Below are 21,849 nucleotides of genomic sequence, written 5' to 3'. Positions count from 1 at the left end.
ACAGAGACAAAGTTACCCACTCACAATGATGAGCCCTAGAGGGTAATGGTCATCATAATGACCTTGTAATGATCTGGGCAAATGACCTTGGCCAAGGACAGGGTGAGTACAGGAGGCTTGCTCAGTGCTCCTGCGGGTATTGGGTTCGCAGCTCTGTCTCTGAGCCCACAGTATTTCTCTGCCCGTATGGACCAGGTCAGCTAAGATGTTCTTATGGACCAGGTCAGCTAAGATGTTCCCTGTTATGGCTGCTGAATGTCTTCTATTTCTCTCTCTTCCTTGGTCTTCTTTTGTTTGTCTGGTGTGTTTGTATATACCAGTGTTTGCATGAGTGTGGGTGCACAAGGTCTGGCGTCGTCCATGATTGATTCCTCTGTGTATATTTAATTGAGCCTGGCTCTCTCACTTGAACCCAGAGCTCTAGGGATTTTTCTGTCTCTACCTCCTTGAACACTGGGATTCCAGATGGGCCCCTGTGCCCACTCGGCATTTACGTAGGCTCTGGGGATCTGCACTCTGGCCTCTTTATGCTTGCTCAGCAATCACTTTACCTACTGAACCATTTCTCCAGCCTTTTCCCATCCTGCTTTCTTTTCCTCCTCTTTCTAATCTTGCTCTGTGTCTAGAAAGGCTAGTCTGTGGGAATTGTCTTTTCGAGGAGCATAGAGAGAGCTCCAAAGCTTAGAGGAACCAAGTCCTAAAACACATAGGGCCAAAGCCCACATGGCAGGGATTGTTGAGTCTTTAATTCTACCAACAGATTCAGGCAGATACTCCTACAGGAACTGTAAAACCTTGTAATAAAGAACAACCCTGTGCTCATAGAGACTGAAGCAGCAATCACAGAGCCTGCATGGGTCTGCATTAATCCTCCGCCATATGTGTTATTGCTGTTTGCTTGGTGTTCTTGTGGGGCTTCCAACAGTGGGAATGACAGGCTTACCCAGCTCCCTCCAACTAGTCTCTCCTCAAACTCCTCTCTTTGAGGTTCTAGAAACTCCACATCTATCCCTGGATACTTAGACTGACAGTGGCTCCCCCTGATGTGGCAGTCTCTCCATCTTTGTGCTTTCTCAGCCACTCACGTTCGTTCATCTCAAACTGGAGTGTAAAATCTTTTTGGCTGTCCCTGAAGTATCAGTGTAGGGTAGTGAATCACTGATCCTCTGTGGTCTGCAGCTCTTGGCACGGGATTGGATAACTCTTCTATTCTCTGCATGTTTTCTGATTTATAACGAATGTTATAGACAAAATGATATCTAAGCACCTTCTGATTCTGTTTATCCTGCAATATCCTTTTCGGATTTTGAGTTTTAACCTCGGGTAGTGGAGGGAGTGCAGGCAAGTCTGTACAGTGTAGCTGTCATTTCCAACCACTAATAACAACAGTTACTAACATCTGGGCAGCGTTTTACAGCTGCAGAGATGATAGTAGAAGCATCAGTAAGCTATCTTGCCATTTTGGTACTTGAGGGTTCAAGGTCATGTGGTTTCAGCATTTAAGGTAAGATGTTGCTCCCAAGAGACTCAGGGAAGGCTTTGGAGGGTCCCTCGGCTAGAGAAACGCAGTGAGAGGCCACCTTTCATTCTGGCCTCCGTTTCCCTTTTTGTAAACGAAAGCAGATTGCTCCAAGTTCAGCGCAGAGATCAGGCGCACTTGGGGAAAAACAGACTGCGCACTTGGGGAAGGAAGGCAGCAGAGCTTGGCGCCCCTAGGCTCAAGGCCGGGTGGGTGGGGCGAGGATGGACCTCTTGTGATTGGTGTACCGCCCTCTGCCCTAGCCAATGAACTGAGAGAACGGGTGGGGGCGGGACAGACACGTCGTCTTAAACGGCCTGACGTGCTGGGCTGCCACATCGGCTTCGTGGCTGAACTACAGTCTGTGTCGCTTAGTGGACGCTGTCAGGTACGACGTGCGTGCCAGGGCTGGGCCAGAGTGACTCGGGGCCCACTCGGTGTTCCGGAGTCTCAGCCGGGACAACGCCGGGATCTCTGGGTCTAAGGCGCTGTGCAGGCCTAGGGTGGGGCGGGCTCAGCGTGAGACTGGGCGGGGAACGAGATGTGGCACTGCCGCCTGCTAGGCACGGCTTGGGCTAACCATCCTCTGGGGACTCGGCTAGGGGGCTAGGGTCTTGGAGGTCTCGGCTTTGAAAAAGCAGCGTTGAGGACACGGAACACCTCGAGCAGTTTGGCTGTGGGGGATCCGATCCCTGGGAACCTGATCCCTGGGGATAGAGCTGCGAACTTGTGGTCTAACCAGGAGACGGCGCTGACGCGGACCAAGTCCGAGTTCCTTGGGCAGCTTCTACATCCCTTGGCAGATCATACCCATCCCTCCCTAATCCGCACTTCTCTCCAGTCCTAAACCCAATAAGAGGATTGAGGAAGTGACGTGCACACTAGGATGAGATGGTGGCTAGGGATTGGCCCACAGGGCTCTCTGCACGAAGACCCCCTCCTTAGGCCTTTGGCAAGCTGTGCTGAACCTCAGTAAATTCCAGCCTAATTGTGGGGAGCTCTTGCTGCCAGCAAATCTTGCCTCTGGCCTACAGCATGCTTGGGAGTACATCTACCTTGTAGATGTGTCAAGATATATTAAGGAATATTTGGAATGAAGTGGCTTTGCCAATTGAATAACTTCCCATTTCTCCACCCTAAATTTTCTTCTCAGTCAGACTTGTGTCTGTAGGTAAATTGATTTTATGTAACTGTACTTTGATTGTGTGTGTGTGATTGTGAATGAAGGTGCCATCTGAGACCAGAGGGATCCAGTATCCCTGGAGCAGTTCTTGATGATAGTTGTGCCACGTAATGTGGGTGTTGGGAACAAACTCTGGTCTTCTGCAAGCGTAGTAGGTGATCTTAACTGCTGAGCCATCTTTCCAGCCCCTAAAACTTTAATTAGTGCATATTTTTAAAGGCATGTTTTTCCTGTCTCATGTATTGACTTTCCGTAGTCTACCTTTGTTGTGGTTATTTGGATATGTATTTTTTATGCTCTTTGCTGAGTTCTTGAGGATGAGCCAAACTCTATACTTTTAAAAATAGCAATGAATGGGCAGTGATTTGGAGGTGTGCGGAGGGTGAGGTGTAGTTGGTCCAATCCTTTTCCAGTTGTGTTACTTTAGCTGTTTGCCAGTGACGCACTTGAGGTGAATTTTAGCCAGAATATTGGTTACATAAAACAAAGCTTATGTTGACAGAACTTCAAAAAAGGGCTGTATTTGTGAATGGTTACTTCAGAAAAGTAAATATTTAACAATAGCCAAACCAAATTTACTTCTCAAGTTGAATATTTTCAATGGCTTTTGGATGACTTTACACTGACGATTCTTTTAGAGTAAATTAAGAAAGTGTTATTTAATAAGGCAGGCTAAACAAATTCTTCCAAATTCAACCCTTAGTGGAAACTGTACTGTGGAAATATTCCTGTGGGCTGAGAGAGAAGGGAACAATGGTGGCCTGAAATTAAACATTGTGTGTTCAAAGTGCTTGCTTGGCCTGTCATTAGTTTTTATTTTTAGGCCATTGTATCTGCTAAATATAAATAATAGATACATAGTATGTATAAATAATAAATAACATGTTTGACAACACATCATTTTATCTGTCTGTCTGTCTGCCTGCCTGCCTGCCTACCTACCAACCTACCTACCTTCCTTTGGTTTCTTAAGACAGGGTTTCTCTGGGTAGCTCTGGCTGTCCCAGACTCACTTTGTAGACCAAGCTGGTCTTAACTCTGAACCCTTGATGAAAAGATGAGCTTCCACAGGAGGACAGAGAGGCAGCCTCTCAGAGCTGAGTTACTTTGATGCAGGATGGGTGGTCTCTTTACCTGGCTTGTCTGTTGCTAACTTGCCTCCTTCAGGGGTTGTGTGTTCAGTAAGGATCTTCACTTGCCAGATGAGAGAATGCCAGCAGAAGGTAGGTACCCAGGGGAGGTGATTTTTGAGACATGGCTGACTAGTTCTTTTGTACAAGCTTAAGTTCACAGTGGGGATTGTTTGAAAACAAGTTCCTGAAGTGTTAGGATTGTGATAAAAGTCTGCAATGTTCTGAAAGTGTTTACGAGGTACTTGCATGGTAAATTCAAAGGGAGAAGGTAGAAAAAAATTATTATCTGCATAGTATTTATGCACAGAAGAAAATCTGTGCATAATGTTAATGGTAATCTCTTAAGTAGGTAATTTTCTTGTCTGACTACTGTTTATTTTGTTTTAATATTAAGGCAAGGTCTCACTTTATAGTCCTGGCCGAGCTAGAACTCATTATGTAGACCAAGTTGGCCTCAGACTCCTCGAGATCCATCTGACTCTGCCTCCAGATTAATCTGCTGGGATTAAAGGCATATACCAGCATGCTTGACCACCTCTAACTTCTTGTGTATCCAAGGATGGTCTTGAACTCCTGATCTTCCTGCCTCTGCTTCTCTGGTTTATTTGGCGCTGGAGATGGAGTCCAAGGCTTCATATATTTTAGGCAAGAACTTATCAAATGATTTTTAGTCCCTTAGGATTTCGTTTTTATTATTTTAGTGAAAAATAAAGCAGTTTGGAGAAGAACCCTGCCAGTGTTTTTTTTTAAGCTGTAGAACTTGGCTAATGTTCCAGTGAACTTAGAGCAGAAGAGAATGTAATGAATAGCACCTTTGTGCAAACCCGGGGCTTTAACACGGACTCCTCAAGATACTGTGAATGGCTCCAACTTCATCGAAGTTCAGAAAGAGTGACACATTTATGTAGAGCCGCAGACTGAATTTAAATCCAGATTGTGAAACACTGGGTTTTCTACCATGCTTCTACCATTTCCTGAGTCTCCATGAAAGAGAAGATTGTTGGTGACTATTGAAAGCCCTCTTTAATTTTGTTCTAGTATTTCTCATACAGTACGAAGCTCCGTAACTTGGACACAGAGGCTCTTTAATAGAAATGTGTGTACCAGATTCTGGTATGTCATGGTCTGTGCAACTTGTTGCCTTTCCCAGTTTAGTTAACTATCTAGAGAACTTGAGAATATTAGTCATGTTTTGAATTCTTCTGTTATGCTACTGATTATCATCATTCTATATGAAATTGAGGGGACCCAGCAGATGAATCGATTCCAGCTGAGGAGGTAATGCTGTGTAAATTGAAATAAGTTGAGTTTAGATCATTGTTGTTAGATTCTTTCCCCTTGCAGTCTTTACTTTGTTTTGAGTCAGCTGAATGTAGCCTTGGACTGGAAATGCTCCTGTGGCAGCCCACTCTCCTACCCCCAATGTTGGGATTACAGCCCCCTAACCCACATCTGCAGTCACTTGCCATCTTATTGCAACCTGTAAAAATACACCATTAAAAGCATTTTTAGGATTTTTTTCAATAACGAGGTTTTTTTTAGTGTCTTCTTGCCAATAGGACACTTTTCAATAGAAAAACATAGCTGTAGACTTTGGTGGCAAAAGTATAAGAGTAGTTTTTACTTTAAAGTGTGAGCCTTTCCTTAAAATAGGTGACCTGGTGGACCCAAGGCTGCACATGTTGGGCGCACTGACTGCACTCTTCTCACTGTTTTCTCAAAGCTTACCAGATCCTTTCTTTTCTTTTGACTTTGCTTGTTGTCTGGACTCTGTCAAACAACTCAGACTCATGTCCAAGTTCATTTTTAGTATGTCTGACCATAAATACAACTTATGGTCATTGTAGAAAGTAGAGAATAGTTAAATACAGCCACAGTGACTTTTTTGTTTTCTCTCTTTAACAGTTTTCCCTAATATTCTTTTCTTTTCTTAATTAGACATGTCCTAAAACGCCTTGCTATGTCGATACTTATTTTAAAGATTTGTTTATTTTATTTATTTATTTATTTATTTTTGTGAATGAGTGTTTTGCTTGTGTATATCCAGGTGCATCTGCTAAGGAGTATCTGAGAAAGCACATTTTATACATATCTGCTAAGCAGAAATTAATACCATTTTAAGTTTTCAGTAGTTCGAATAGGATCCACTGTGTAGATTGTAAAGCGCCTAGAAGGAAATGATACATACATTGGTATCGTAGACTCAGTGGTGGTGATGGGGACTGGTTCTTTGTAGTACAGTTAAACATTTTTGTTAGCTGCCGTTTCCAGTCTAGTGATTCTTGCTTTGGTTTTTTTTTTTTTTTTTTTTTTTTTTTTTTTTTTTTTGTTAGTTTGAGAGAAAATACTGTGGAAACAATAGATCTTTTTTAAAGGGAAGTATATAATTGTGTATTTTATTTTAGGAATCATTTAGACCCCATCAAGACAGTCTCTCAATCTTGCGTTTTAAATCTATACTTTGGTCAGAACCGTGGGAATGAAGAATAGTGGGAAGTTTTTGGCAAACAAGACAGAGTTCTGGCATCTGATTAGTGATTGCTAATTCCTGAACCTCACTGGATTTTTAGTGTAGAGTGAGAGCCAAGTTGAAAGAGAAGTTAGCCAAGTCCCAAGATTGGCTGATTTGGCAGCACAATCAAGAGTGCTAAGATCATGCATGGTTTGACTTGTTGGAAAATTCTGTTGAAACATGAATTAGCTATTTGTGTATATAGACACCCCAAGTGTGTCTGGCTTTTGCTAACTTCCGTATAGTCTAGAATGTACCTAAAATGTGTTCCTTCTCTGCTTCCAGACACGATATCTATACATGCTCTTATTTGTTGCAGGATTTTACTGTGATCTCAATGGTGAGCTGTGCACACAGAAGTTGGGGGAACACTGTTAGGGACTGGTTTTAGGACTGGTGCTGAGAGAGCAGCCTGACCCTGAAAGTGTAAATAATGTTTGTGAACACGGTGGACCTGATCCTGAAAGTATAAATAATGCTTGTGAACACGGTGGGCTTGGGATTGCGTATGTCTCACTTAGCTGTTTGAATTCTCTTGGTCCCAATTGTTTGTTTGTTTGTTTTCCTTTAAACAGTTGACTTTTTTTTTTTTTTTTTTTGGATACTTTTTAAATGTGTTGTGTGACAGGGGAGGTGGCTGGGCTATAGAAACAGCCATCCTACCAAAATAGATTCCTTATGAGTCATCTGTTATATATTTGTGTTTGTTACTGTAAGATCTCAAGACTCTTAACAAAGTGCAAAATAAGACCTTTTACCTTTGTTTATGCTGGGTTTGACTTACGTTTTAGATATCTGTGCTAAAGGACAGATTTTACCTTGTGTAGTTTGGGTGCTAAATTCTTTCCAGTCTCCAAAAGCTACTTTTTCTTGTTTCTATATATTTTTTAAAGCTGTATTTTTATTTTTTGTGTACTACATTTTTGCCTGACTGTATATATGTGTACCATGTGAGTGTCTGGTGCCTGTAGAGGTCAGAAGAGCGTGCGGGAGTTACAGACAGTTGTGAGCCTTTGTATGGGCACTAACATATGAACTCAGGTCTTCTGCAAAAGTAGCAAATCCTTTTAATCGCTGAGCCATCTCTCTACCGGTCTCTCTGTCTTCATCCTACCTTCTTTCTGTTTTTGAGACAGAGGCTACTTGTAGCCTAGGCTAGTTTGGAACTTATTATGTAGGCCAGGCTACCCTGGAACTTGGTCATCTTTCCTCTGCCTCCTAAATGCTGGGATTACCATATCTAGGTTAAAATGACATATGTTATTGTTTCACTACCTACATACCATGGCGATTACAAACGTAAAATAAAGAATAGAGGTGGGGATCCTGAGGGCCTGGAGTGGGGCTGAGAGAGGATGAGGCAGGTTCTGCTTGTAGTCTTAGCTCCACAGGGTCATTTGATCCCAGAGTTAAAAGACCACCCTGGGCTTTAAAAATGGTTCAAAATGGTTCATAGCCCCTGCATTCCTCTCCTTGACTCATGACCAACCAGCAGGCAGCTGTGGCGTCTGACTTGGCGCCCAGCCTCTGATATCTGCCCTGAACCCTGCACGTCTGGTACGATAAAGCTGGGCGCTGACTGCTTGGAAGCTTGGCAGTTACTTAGGGAGCAGACACGAGTTGACTCTGGAAAAGTTGTCACTCTCAGCGCCTTCTCCTTCCTTTGGACAGGTTTCTCTGCACTGCCACTCCTGAAGGACCCACACAATGCTTTCCAAACTAGCAACTCTGCAGACTGTCGCTGCTCTGCGGCGAGGAGTCCACACCTCAGTTGCCTCTGCCACATCCGTTGCGACTAAGAAGACAGTGCAAGGCCCACCGTCCTCTGAGTACATTTTTGAACGGGAATCTAAATACGGTGCACACAATTACCATCCTTTACCTGTAGCCCTGGAGAGAGGAAAAGGTATGTTTTGGATTAATCCACCGCCACATTTGCTTGAAACGTGTTATCAGAATTAATTGTCTTGTATTTCTCATGTCCCAGCCTCATTGAATGTCCATTGCAGATAGGGCTCCTTTGACCTTTTCTAAGTGACTAAGGCACCTTAGGAATGTGACATCACTGACAGTCTTTTAAAATTAGTTTTTATCTTGATATAACTCTAATAATAAAAAAGTTATGATGATATTAAAATGTCTTTCCTCTCCCCCCAGATAGCTGAAGCTTTCCTTTGTTGTGCTCTGTCCACCCCTCCTGGCCCCCTGTACACCGTTTTCTAGCTCTTGACTCCTAGATACTCTGTGTCTTCTCTTAGAGCCCACAGGAACTTTATCTTTTATATACACAGGTAATTATCAGAACCAGGAAGTTAACAAAAGCACAGCAGGAATCTAGCTTTCTTTTGTCCTTAGTTACAAATGAACCTTAGACCAGCTCTCTCATTCTTGTTGGTTCAGTTGTCTGTTGATCCGTAGGAGTAGTGGGTCTTCTCTTCCCCTCCCCCTTTCTCTCCTTCCTCTCCTCTTCCTTCCTCCTCCTTTTTCTCATCCCCCATTTTCTTCCTCCTTCTCCTTCTAATTCCTTCTCTTGTTCCTCCTTCTCTTCCTCCCACCCCTTCTTTTTCTTCTTCTCCTCTTCTTCCTTTTCTTTTCCCCCCTCCCTCTCCAGGCCAGTATTTTTTTTCTTTTAATTGGGCCAGTATTTTTTTTTGTAACATTCTTCCCAGCTGAAGTATTTCAGCCTTGTAAGCCAGAGTTTCTTAAAGTTTGGCACTGCCTGAATTGATCTCTGGAGTGGAATTGCTGGGTCATGTGATAACTCTATGATCAGCTTAATAGGGGAACTGCCAACCTTTAAAACAAAACAAAAAAACCTCTGTGTGTGTGTGTGTTGCCTGTGCCTGAGCAGAAGCTAAAGAGGAAGTCAGGTGTCTTACTTTATCAGGTTCTGCTTTATTCCTTTGAGACAGGGTTTCTGGATAAACACGAAGCACACCATTTTGGCTAGGCTGGCTGGCCAGTGAACTCCTGGGATCTACCTGTCTCTGCACATAATGCTAGAGTAACAGGAATACGTGGCCATGCCCAGCTTTTTTAAAATGTGGGATATGGGAACTCAAACTCAGGTCCTCATGCCATGCCTACAAATTAAGAGCTCTTACCCACTGAGCCATCTCCCCAGCCCAGGCTTACTAAGGTTTTCCACATCAGCTATACTGTTTTTGTTTGATTCTTGGTATTGGTAGAGAGACGGGCTCTTATTGTGTAAGTCAGGCTGTTCTTAACCTGCATTCATCCAGCATGAGCGTCCAAGTGCAGGGACTGCAGGTGTTCACCACACCCAGCTGCGGCCGCGCCATCTTACACGTCCACTAGCGATGCCTGCGAGCTCCAGAAGGCTTATCTTTGCCCCATTGCTTTTTCTTTTAAAAATTATAAGCATGCTAGTATGAAATAGTAGCTCCCTGTTTTGATTTCCATGCTTCTAATGGCTGGTGATGGGTTGTACACCCTCACATGTTCATATTAGCATTTGTATGTCTCTGAAGAAGATGCTAATAAGTTATTTGCCCATTTTTAAAAACAGAAACTCGCTTAACCCAAGCTGCCTTTGAGCTCCTGACCCTCCTACCTCTGTCCCCTCAGTGGTGGGATTACAGGTGTGTGCCACCATGTCTAGTGGCTTTTATTGTTGTTTATCATTTGTGTTCTGGATGCTGTGAGTCCTTATCAGATGTATGGTTTGCAAATACTCCTGTTCTATGTTTGGTTGTAGATACTATACAAGGGTTTTCTCTGTTTTGTAATTTCTTTGTAAATTCAATGTTTTGGCTCCTGAGGCTAAAATTTGGTAAGGCGATTACAACCTCTCTCTCTCTCTCTCTCTCTCTCTCTCTCTTTCTCTCTCTTTCTTTCTTTCTTTTTAAATAAACTTAGTATAGAAAACTTGTAAATAAAAATAACATCACACACTGAAAATAACTAGAACTGAAGCTTATGTTTTTCAGTAAACTTCCTCCTGTTAGACCAGCTGCTTGGGATGGAGTCTATGAGCTTCATGTTGGATTTGCACTTTCACGATTGAGTATATTTCTATGTGCTTATTCACCACTAACCGCCCCCTCCCCCAAAGTTATGACTCAGTTACGGTCTTTTTATACTGTTCTGTTAAATGTACGTGTAAGAGTTAGTCAGATAAAATATAGCGTTAATATTTCTATTATTATTATTATTTTGGTTTTTCAAGACAGGGTTTCTCTGTGTAGCCCTGGCTGTCCTGGAACTCACTCTGTAGACCAGGCTGGCCTCAAACTCAGAAATCCACCTGCCTCTGCCTCACAAGTGCTGGGATTAAAGGCGTGCGCCATCACCGCCCGGCAATATTTCTAAATCAAAGTCAGCAGGCTCGCACTAAACTGTTTTAAGCATAGGAATAAGCTGAGTATCATATATCAGTGTTTAGAGGGCTTACGAAGTCAGTCTTCATTTTGGGGCCTTGTGGCACACGGAGACTCTCATTCTTTTCCTCCCTCTATTTTAGGCATTTATATGTGGGATGTGGAAGGCAGGCAGTACTTCGACTTCCTGAGTGCGTATGGCGCTGTTAGCCAAGGACACTGCCACCCAAAGATCATAGATGCCATGAAGGGTCAGGTGGACAAGCTGACACTGACATCTCGGGCTTTCTATAACAATGTCCTTGGTGAATATGAGGAGTACATTACCAAGCTTTTCAACTACAACAAAGTTCTTCCTATGAATACAGGTAACGCAGTCCCGTTTTTTGTTCCTATCAGTCATTTGTTTCTTTATTTGTATTTATTGAGCATCTCTTACCATTTCACCTAGGCTGGCCCTGAATGTACACTCTTCCCACCTTAGTGTGTCAGATAACTGGGATTAAGTTGTGTGTCACATGCTAACATGCTAAGCTTATTATTTTTTTTTTTTGATAATTTACATTAGTCAAATCTGAATATTTTCCTTACACTAGGAGTGGAGGCTGGAGAGACTGCATGTAAGCTGGCTCGTCGTTGGGGCTACACCGTGAAAGGCATCCAGAAATACAAAGCAAAGATAGTTTTTGCTGGTATGTGAATTTAATTGTTACGGTGTAAACGGTATCATTTACATGAGACATTATTTATGGAATGTTTTATAAAGGCTAATGAGGGAATTCCTTTTAGATTTCTAAGTTATTTTTTCATGAATGAGAGTTTCCTTTTGTGATGCTGTGGAATGAATCTGAGTCTGATGGATGCTAGTATGTCGTACACTCCTTAGTCACACCCTTAGCTTGAGATTTTTCTTTCTTGACTTCTTAATTCTTCTTTCTTAAAGTAAGTGGCTATTTGATTTAATTTCACATTTTACCAGATTTTCTTCATACCTGTTTTCTCATTACATTTTTGTTTTGTTCTATTTATTTATCTTTTTGTTGCTAAGTTTTGAAGGCTTTAAGTTTCCTATATAAGCATTCTATCATCGAATATTTGTGGCCAACATTTTTTGTTGTTTTTTGAGACAGGGTTTTTTTTGTGTAGTCTTGACTTTCCAGGAACTCCCTATGTAGACCAGACTGGCCTCAAACTCACAGAGATCTGCCTGCTACCGCCTCTCAAGTGCTGGGACTAAAGGTCTGTGCCACCATGCTTGGCTTGTGGCCAGGGTTTTAGTCCTGATATTGAGTGTGCCCTTGCACTGTGTTCTTAGAAGCTGCCAGGAACAGGAAGCCTGAAGCTGCCCTCGTTATACTTCTGAGAATGGTTGAGAAGTAATACTTTCTGAGTTCTTGTTAAGGAGATGTATAGTTTATTAGGATGATGTAATCTGATGTTGGGGATTTTTGTGGGATATTCAAATGGTAGGGTCTGACTTTAAAGTTCTGATTTTAGTTAAAAATAGTATGTATTGGTTTTGTGGTCAGAATCCATTCTTGTTTTGTCTGGTGAATACATATAGTTATAAATCCTATAGCATAATAAAGTTGTGGTTAGAAGCAATTGGTATTTGAGGCGACAGATTATGATCTGAAGAAATGTTGATATGATTCTATAACTTACCATTTTGTTTTTAAAGCTCAAGGACATAGGGTAGACAAGCTGTAAATCCTGCAGCTGCCCAGGGGAGGACATAGAAGAGGAACACAGGAAACCTTGCTGTTTGTGTTGAGCTAGCATGAGGTCAGCCACATGGCCAGTGGGCACCTGTGGAGCAGATCGGATGGCTGGACCAAACGTGGGAAAGCCTAACATTTCCAGAATCAGAGACAGAAAAGGAGAATCGGGAAAGGTTCCACTTTTCTGAAACATTTAGAAAAGGGTGCTGCTTAACCTAGCAGCAAAGCTTGGCTTCACTAGGAGTCACTATATGTTACTGTAAGTTACTACTTATAAGTTTCTGTTTTAAAATCTTGTATTTTAGTTGTGGATATCCTGGCTGGATATTATAAACAAAACATGATTTCTGTTATAGATTGTTCAGTCTCATTTATACTAGCTAAGGGTGTAAAGATATTTTTACATCCTATTGACAGAGGCTGGAAAGACAGTGAAAGACTATATCCCTGCAGCACCCTGGGGCTGCAGGATGGGATCCCCGAGACTAGAGAGAACAGAACAGCTTGGCTTCTGTTCTCATCAGTGCCTTTTACCTTAAAGAATATGCTCTTGCATGTGGATGAAAAAAGGATGGGTTGACCCATGAGTCTAACTCGGTGACAGAGGCTTCTGCAAGAGTAATTGAGTTGCTGCTGATGTAGGTAGTGTTGACATCCTTAGTGTGATGAGTTCCTGTTCTCTCTACTACAGTGTTCCTGGCTGAGTTTAACCCCATCTGCAATGATGTGGTTGTTTGCATTGCTGGCTGATGTTAGGGTGTTTGCTTTCTATTAGAGTTGAAGCTCTGAGGACAGGCAGCTCACAGGCTAATTACCTGTCTATCTCTTGTCCTGGAGTACTCCTTGACCTCCTGTGACTCCTGGCCACATTTATTATAGAAAAAAAAAAATGCGATCGAGAGGAAAGGCAGCTGTCTTTCATTTAGTGTTGTAGAGGACTATAATGTCAAGGAAGGCGACATGGAAAGTATTTGGATTGTCTGGGCATCTCTTCTGTAAGTGAATTTGGAAATGCATTCTGTTGAGTAGGTAGTTTGCAGTATTGGGTTACCAGAAGGGAACTGCTAATCTCTATGCTGGATACTGTCTCTCACTTTCCTATTGTATTGTACCTTCTCTGTCTGGGAATCTTGCTTCGAATGCTTCAGTTGTAGGTCTTCAGTTGGAATGGGTCTGAGGAAAGCACTGTGGAGATTTGTCTTTTTAGTTAGGCTTCCCAAGGTGTTTGTAGGGTAGTACTTGTGGCTTTCTTTGGAATAATCATTGTTTGTCTTTCCTTTTAGTTGGAAACTTTTGGGGTCGAACATTGTCTGCAATCTCCAGTTCCACAGATCCGACCAGTTATGATGGCTTTGGACCCTTCATGCCAGGCTTTGAAACCATCCCATATAATGATCTGCCCGCATTGGAGGTACATCAGAGTGGTTATGGCACTTGGCTCATAGCAACTGGAAATTATTATAATTAATTATTACATGTTCAATACATGAATTAAAAATACATTAATGAGGAAATTGGAGAGATATCTCAGTGGGTAAAATCACATACTGCTATTGCAGAGGACTCTGTTCAGTTCCTTGCACCTATGTGGCAGCTTACAACTTTCTGTAATGTCAGTTTAGTGGATCTAACACTGGCCACTTGGGCAACAGACATGCTTGTGGTGCATATACATGCTTACATAGTAGACACTCAGGCACAGTAAACAGACAAACCCCAAACCAAACCAAACCAAACCAACCAACCAACCAACCAACCAGCCAGCCCTAGCCAGCCAGCCAGCCAACCAACCAATCAACCAAAAAACCAAACCAAAACAGAGATACAGGGGCCATTGCTCAGTGGTAGAACAGCATGTAAGAGGTCCTGGGCTTGACCCTAACACTTCAAAATGAACAAAGTTATATGAGTCTGTGAACATTCTTAAGTTAGGTTGAAGTCAGTTGTATTCTCAGCACTGGGCAGTTAGTTTACAACACAGGGAAATTTGCTTTCGTCACCTAGTACTTAGGCTAGCTCTCCAGTTCAGACTACAGACTATAACTACTGGAGTATTACCCACTAATTAGTAGATAATCTCTCTGTCTCTCTCTCCTGCTTCCCTCTCTCTCTCTGTCTTTTGAGATAGTATTTTTCTCTATATTTTCTTTTCCTTCCTGCCTGCCTGCTTGCCTGCTTGCCTGCTTGCCTTCCTGCCTTCCTGCCTTTTCTTTTTTTCTTCTCATTTTGAAACCTTGACTGCCCTGAAACACAGCATGTATACCAGGCTGGCCTTGCACTCATAGAGATCTGCCTGGCTCTGCCTCCCAAGTGTTGAGATTAAAGACATGTACTCCTGGCCTAGATAAAAAGATTTTTAGACTTGTAAATCGTAGTACTTTTATTTGTGGTGCTAGGGAAAGAACCCAAGGCCTTGTAGATTCTAGGCAATTGCTTTACCACTGAGGTAGATCCCGTCTCCAAGATGAGTGATTTTTGTTCAAACAAAAAAGTTATAGGATGGCTTTAACAGGCCACTGTTGTTTGTTTGTTTGCTTGAATGGTATGAGTGTTTGCTTGCATGTGGATGTGCCCTGTGCATGTAGTGGTGACAGAGGCCAGCAAGGGCACTGGATCCTCTGGAACTGCACTTAATGGTAATTGTGAGCCCTAGTGTGGGTGCTGAGAGTGGCACCTGGGACCTCTGCAGGGACCTTAGCTGCTGAGCTGTCTCTCAATCCTGACTTAATTTTACTTATAATAATTGTATATGCCTGTAAACTCAGCTTGCTGGAGTCGATGCCTGGCTTCATCTTCATCATTCCCCCCCCCCCCAGTTGTTCTTTAAGATTTATTTGTTTACTTTGAGAGTTTTGCCTGCATGTATATGTGCATCATACAGGGTCTGGGAGTCAAACCCAGAGCCTCCAGAAAAGCAACAGTTATTCCAAATGCTAAGCCATCTCTCACAATTAATTCCTAACAGGAAGCATTTGCTTTCAGTTGCCAAACAAAGTAGAATAGAAGCTATTATATTAAAACTCCCTCCTGTTTCTTTTGCAGCGTGCTCTTCAGGATCCAAATGTTGCTGCTTTCATGGTGGAGCCCATCCAGGGTGAAGCAGGGGTTATTGTCCCAGATCCAGGGTACCTGACAGGAGTTCGTGAACTCTGCACCAGGCACCAGGTTGTCCCACTCACCGTGCAGTGAGGCCAGACTCCTCTGCACTTGTTTGGACTCTGCTGACAGGCTAAATGATGAGTTCCAAGACTTGAGGAACACTGCGATGCTTAGCACCCTCTGTGGAAGCTAACTTTTCCATGTCTAGAACACTAGAGAGATTCTGTCCTGTGGGCTACTGAGGCTGCAGCCCTCAGGCTCTCACTGTGATTCCTCCTCTCCTCCAGGAGCCTTTCGCTCCTTTGATCGCTCTTCTCAAGCCCTGTCTTGTGTCCCTTTGCTCTAGACTGTACAGCTCTTCTCCTCTTTTTCCACCAAAGCTAACAGTACATTTTACTCACTATTGAGAATTCCAGAAAACATTTGATAATTGTATAAGTCTTAATTATGTGTATTTGTTCTTAGAGTGTAATTAAAGCCATTAAAGCTCTGCAAACTCTTCATGTTTGCATACATGCCGTTCTGCCATGCAGAACAGTGCCACATGGGCCCCTTGGAGGACTTGGCCTGATACAGGAACAGTTTCATAGGATACCGTTGAATTGTGCGGGTACTGAAAACATTTTCCTAGATCGCAGGGTGTGTCAGAATGACTCTTAGCGGGAAGACTGAAATAATGATGGTCTTTGTTTCATCGATACGTGAGGATGACAGTTGTGCTGTTACCTGTTGTCTCTCCCAGGTCCTGTTTATTGCTGATGAAATACAGACAGGGTTGGCCAGAACTGGTAGGTGGCTAGCTGTGGATCATGAGAATGTCAGACCTGACATAGTTCTTCTTGGGAAGGCCCTTTCTGGCGGCTTATATCCCGTAAGTTCAATATCCCTTTATTTCTGTTTCCTCCTCTGCTGACTGGGATGCCTTTTAGGTGGTTTGATTAGGCCATGTGTGATATAGGCCACCTGGAACATTTTAGATTAGAGAGCCCTTGGGTGATCCACTGGGTTAGTGTTGACCAAGTGGAGCCTTGGGATGCACTGTGGCATTTGATTTAGACAGAAACATTTCTCTTCAGAAGTTTCTACTTCCCTTTTCAGAAGCTAGCATCACTAGTTGTTCAAAACCTTGTACAAGGAACATAAAGATGGGGACATTTTGTTCTTTTTGAGGGGTTTGCATCTAGAGCTAGTAATTGATGTGGGATAAAAGGGCTTTGAAGAATAGATGTTCCTGCTGAGTAGACTGGATTGTCTTCTTGCAGGCCATGGCCAAGTTTGTTTTCTAAGCAGAGTGTTTTGGAAAGGACTGTAATCTCATTGCAGAACAGCTTTGCTTGGGTTGCAGAGATGGTTAACTGCTTAAGAGCACTGGCTGCTCTTCCAGAGAACCTGGGTTCAGTTTCCAGCTCCCACATAGCAGCTCACAGCCATCTGTGCCTCCAGTTCCAGGAGATCCAACACCTTTTCCTGGCTTGCACAGGCACTGCAAACAAGTGGTGCATAGACATACACAAAACACATCATGCACATAAAATAATAATGAAAACATTTTTTTCTTTTAGTTCTAAATGTGTGTACTGTATTGTTTTGTGCCACTGAAGTGTGTTTACTGCATTTGTAATGCTTTGTCTTGGGTTACGATTGAGAGTCAGGAGACAGATGTAAACTTCGGGTTCAAGCCTTACAGAGATTTAATATCAGCATTATAAAGTATCTGGGTCCCTGGTGTGCTGAGACTACGAGGAGCAACACGATGGCCTCTGTCTTTCAGGTGTCTGCAGTGCTGTGTGATGATGAGATAATGCTGACCATTAAACCAGGCGAGCATGGCTCCACATACGGCGGAAACCCACTAGGCTGCCGAATAGCCATTGCGGCTCTTGAGGTGAAAACGGATATGGCTGAGTGATAGCTACTTTAAGTAGTGTTGAAGTTATTTTTAATTTAAGTCCTGGCATAATAAGTTTAATACGTTTGCCAAGTGCTAGAGGACATGAAGTACAGAGAGGTTTTTGGGGGCAAGGCATTCTCAAATAGTAAGGTAACTCTTGCCTTGCCCAGTAGACTGGACTCCTCTGGGCTTCTTGAGTTCATAGTCTGTCACTGGCTGCTGACTACTTACTGTGCCCTCTGGTTTAACGACAAGATTTGGTTTTTTTTTTTTTCCATGTTTGTCTGCTTGTTATATCTGAGTCAAGGTTTCATTATAGTTCATACTGGCCTAGAATTTACCATGTAGCCCAAGCTAGACAGCTGGAAATCCTGCCTTAGCTGCCCAAATGCTAGGATTACAGGTGACCACAAACTCTTCTTCCCTGTTGTTTTTTCAGATGGTGGATCTGAGGGTTGGTGGAGTTGGTTTGGAGGAGAGTAAGGCTCTGGGTTTGATTCCTTAGTACTACGTAGATAGAAATGAATCTGGAATGGGGTACACACCTGTAATCCCAGCACTAGGGAAGCTGAAAGGCAGACAATCACAAGTTTGAAGCCAGTCCAGGATGTAAGGTATAGTAATATGTTAGGGGAGGAAAAGGCAATTCAATTACAGTTCAAAGGTAAATTACAGTTAGTCCATCCAGGTAGTAACAGTGTATTATACGTTGCATTAAGCAAATTTTCACCTTTATTTTGCCATGAAGACTGACTGACAGTGGATTTGCAAGCTCTGAGGTTGTATCTGTTTAGCTAGAAATTAATACAGGCCGTGAAAATGAAAAGCACATGCAGATGACATCACTCTGGTCTCTGTCTCATCACACAGGCATTTTGTGTGCAACCTTACATGAGTTGCTCCAGGATACTCACTGGTATAATTTTTTTTTTTTTAAACAAACAGGTTTTAGAAGAAGAGAATCTTGCTGAAAACGCAGACAAGATGGGCGCCATCTTGAGAAAGGAGCTCATGAAGCTGCCCTCTGACGTCGTGACTGCAGTGAGAGGGAAAGGGTTGCTAAATGCCATCGTCATCAGAGAAACCAAAGGTACCGGCCACCGCACACAGACTGGTTAGGGCAGTCCTCTACAGTTGATTAGGTACCGGCCACCGCACACAGACTGGTTAGGGCAGTCCTCTACAGTTGATGAGCTAGTTGGCCAAGCCACTGAGGCAAAGTCTGACCTGATTGTATTAATGCTATCTTAAATGTAGATCAAGCAATGTAGGAAGGCATGTTTAACGAATTTGACCAAGTGTTTATTCTTTTTTGGACATTTTTATTTTCTGCCTCTGTTAGTTAGGCAGCTCTTTGCACTTTCTGGCTATTTCCTGTTAATCTTTCCCCCTCACTTGAAGACTTTGTACATCCTGCAGAGGTTGTAAAAGCAGCAGTAGGGATAAAAGGAATGGCTTTGATGTTGATAATAAGGAGTGGAAGCTGGAGGCTTCATTGTGTGCCTGGCATCACTTATCACCCTCCAGGGCACCCTGCTGGTTTTTCTTGGGTTAGCCCTTCTTTTTAAAACAGAGGAACTTTGAGAAAGGAACTACAAATATCTGACTGACAGGTTGGACTCTGGCAGTACTCAGTCAGTGATTGAGAACTGCTGCTGGGTGGTTGTCTTAGTCAGGGTTTCTATTCCTGCACAAACATCATGACCAAGAAGCAAGTTGAGGAGGAAAGGGTTTATTCAGCTTACACTTCCACACTGCTGAAGGAAGTCAGGACTGGAACTCATGTAGGTCAGGAAGCAGGAACTGATGCAGATGCAGAGACCATGGAGTGATGTTACTTACTGGCTTGCTTCCCCTGGCTTGCTCAGCTTGTTTTCTTTCTTTCTTTCTTTCTTTCTTTCTTTCTTTCTTTCTTTCTTTTCTTCCTTTCTTTTCCTTTCCTTTCTTTTCCTTTCCTTTCTTTTCCTTTCCTTTCTTTTCCTTTCCTTTCTTTTCCTTTCCTTTCTTTTCCTTTCCTTTCCTTTCTTTTCCTTTCCTTTCTTTCTTTCCTTTCCTTTCCTTTCCTTCCTTTCTTTTTTTGAGACAGGGTTTCTCTATGTAGCTTTGGCTGTCCTCAAACTCAGAAATCCACCTGCCTCTGCCTCCCAAGTGCTGGGATTAGAGGCATATGCCACCACTGCCCAGCCTTAACTTGTTTTCTTATAGAACCCAAGACTACCAGCCCAGGAATGGTACCACCCACAGTGGGCTGGGCCCTTGCCCCATGATCACTAATTGAGAAAATGCCTTACAGCTGGATCTCATGGAGGCCTTTTCTCAACTGAAGCTTCTTTCTCTCTGATAACTTCAACGTGTGTCAAGTTGACACACAAAAACAGTCAGTACAGTGGTGATGCTTTAGTTGTGCAAGCTCAGGAGGCATGTCCATCTCAGCAGTGTGCAGGGCTCCCTGGGTCATCTCAGCAGTGTGCAGGGTTCATTTTGTGTCTCCTACCCAAGTTCTTTCACATCAGTCTCCACAGTTTCATGCTAGGCATCTGAGAAGTGGAAGCATTCCCAAACCTGAAAGGTTTTAACTTACACTCTCACACCAGAGGAAAATCCCTTTTTGACCCCAGGGGATAGGCTATAACCAAAATGTAGGTACTCTAAGATTCTTGTGTGAAATTACCTTAGGCTGTCCCAGTGTGAAATACAAATGAGTTTCATGTTTACATAGGCCCCTTTTCTGAAATACATCCTCTCCTTCTGTATATGCCAACATTCTTGTGTTTGGAAGGAGCCTCTCTGACCCCAAGCACTGCAGACAAGGGTATTCTACCTGTAACAGTCTAAACATGTCATTCAAACCTAGTTGATGTGCTTACCAAGAAGTCAGTAAGGCAGCCTCTTGAGTGAAGCAGTGACTTAGGGCTTCTTTTCCTGACACTGGGGACACTCTGGGGACAGAGGCTGCACTGTCTGTGCCTATGATGATGTGTTTATACATTAGTCTCTGGGTATACATTGTGACCATTTTTCTTGTAGACTGTGATGCTTGGAAGGTGTGCCTTCGACTTCGAGATAACGGGCTTCTGGCCAAGCCAACCCATGGCGATATCATCAGGCTTGCCCCTCCACTTGTGATCAAGGAGGATGAGATCCGGGAGTCAGTGGAGATCATCAATAAGACCATCTTGTCCTTCTGAGAGTAGGAGCTCCAGGGAGCCATCTTCAGACGGGGCTCTTGTGAAACTCCATTTGCAACGGGCAGATTTGGCTTGTCTGACTCCTTAAAAGACATTTTTTGAATATATATTATATATTGTAGTTGATGCATAGTAGAGTGACACCTAGGAACCTGCAGGTGGCTGTGTGACAGAAGAGTGAGAGGGAGAGGCATCTCTTTGTTGAGGTTTGACTGTGTGGGAACTTTCTAAGGAGAAACAGATCCACCTGCGTACAGTCTGCAAATGGAGTCCTGCAGTCAGTTTTGTGCATTTTTTACAATTTCCTTGCTGGTGTGAATGTTTTGTATTTGGAAGTTATTTCTAAGATACTACATAAGAAACTAGCTTAATCTTGTGCAATTGAATCATTATAACCAATGAATGTTAAGATGATTGAAGGTTAAGCATATGTAAAATACTAGTTTAAAGTAAACTTTGCATTGGCCAACACCAGAATGTATTATATAGATTCTGAGAATTCTTTACTAAATTATACTTGCTTAAATTGCTTGATTGCAATTTGTAAAGCATTTATTTTCAGTATTTCTTTGAATAAAGCTTAATTTTTCTTTTTACCCCAGCAGAGTATTTTGTATTTCCATTTTGGTTATAATCAGTGTATTATTTCACCCTTATGACTGGCATTTCATATTGAGGTCACTGAGTGTGTTTCAGACTTTTTATTCTAAATAAAGCTATGACCAGTTCGTATCTGTACAATGATGTGAGTCTGTTTACTTATTTATTTATGTTTAACTTTTGTTTCTTTTTTTCTCTAGTGTGTTTTGTGTAGTAACTTCCTATAAGGCGCTTGTTTTTCAAAGGGGGTGAACTTTCTGACATGAACCAATTCACCCCTCCTTAGGCCACCTGTAGGTCCCCTATTCCTGAGGAGGTTACCATATTGATGTTGAACTTACTGTGGACACCTGATCAACACAGAGTACTACAGCCCAGAACTCCTGGACTCAAGCAATCCTCCTGTTTCAGTCTCAGCCTCCCAAATAGCTGGGACTTCAGGCATGTGCCACCTTGCCTCTGCAAGGGGATGCACTTTTAAGTTCAGTAGTGGCTGGGGCTGGAGAGATGACTTAGTGGTTAAGAGAGCTTGCTGCTCTTCCAAAAGGAACCAAGTTTAAATCCCAACACCTGCATTGGGTGGTTTATAACTATTTGTTTCTTCAGCTCCAGGGGGATCTGATGCTGTCTAGCTTTTCTCAGCATCTGCAGACACATCGCACA

General features: G+C 42.8%; 1 protein-coding gene across 2 annotated transcripts; it reads left to right on the top strand.

The window, feature by feature from the left end:
* Positions 1-1,799: 1,799 nt before the first annotated feature.
* Positions 1,800-21,327, top strand: Oat (ornithine aminotransferase). Of its 2 annotated transcripts, none has more exons than XM_034515368.2 (10): positions 1,800-1,907; positions 8,019-8,253; positions 10,831-11,055; positions 11,284-11,379; positions 13,692-13,819; positions 15,451-15,573; positions 16,250-16,378; positions 17,279-17,392; positions 18,344-18,488; positions 20,426-21,327. In XM_034515368.2, exons 2-10 carry the CDS (start codon positions 8,055-8,057, stop codon positions 20,584-20,586), a joined length of 1,320 nt encoding a protein of 439 aa, XP_034371259.1. In that variant the 5' UTR covers positions 1,800-1,907; positions 8,019-8,054; the 3' UTR covers positions 20,587-21,327. The 2 variants fall into 2 exon arrangements, with proteins under 2 accessions (XP_034371259.1, XP_034371268.1); XM_034515377.2 differs by lacking the exon at positions 1,800-1,907 and adding an exon at positions 2,479-2,690.
* The last annotated feature ends 522 nt before the right edge of the window (positions 21,328-21,849 follow it).

This window comes from Arvicanthis niloticus, chromosome 1, assembly GCF_011762505.2.
Source record: "Arvicanthis niloticus isolate mArvNil1 chromosome 1, mArvNil1.pat.X, whole genome shotgun sequence".
Classification (NCBI taxonomy): Eukaryota; Metazoa; Chordata; class Mammalia; order Rodentia; family Muridae; genus Arvicanthis; species Arvicanthis niloticus.
The sequence above is the reverse complement of the archived record's forward strand: the minus strand, read 5'-3'. Positions and strand labels throughout refer to the sequence as shown.

Excerpts from the sequence above, each read along its gene's own strand:
- Oat (XM_034515368.2), top strand. The coding sequence starts at position 8,055 with ATGCTTTCCAAACTAGCAACTCTGCAGACTGTCGCTGCTCTGCGGCGA. Across the intron at positions 8,254-10,830 it reads AGCCCTGGAGAGAGGAAAAG|GCATTTATATGTGGGATGTG; the intron begins GTATGTTTTGGA and ends CCTCTATTTTAG. Across the intron at positions 15,574-16,249 it reads AACTCTGCACCAGGCACCAG|GTCCTGTTTATTGCTGATGA; the intron begins GTTGTCCCACTC and ends TGTCTCTCCCAG.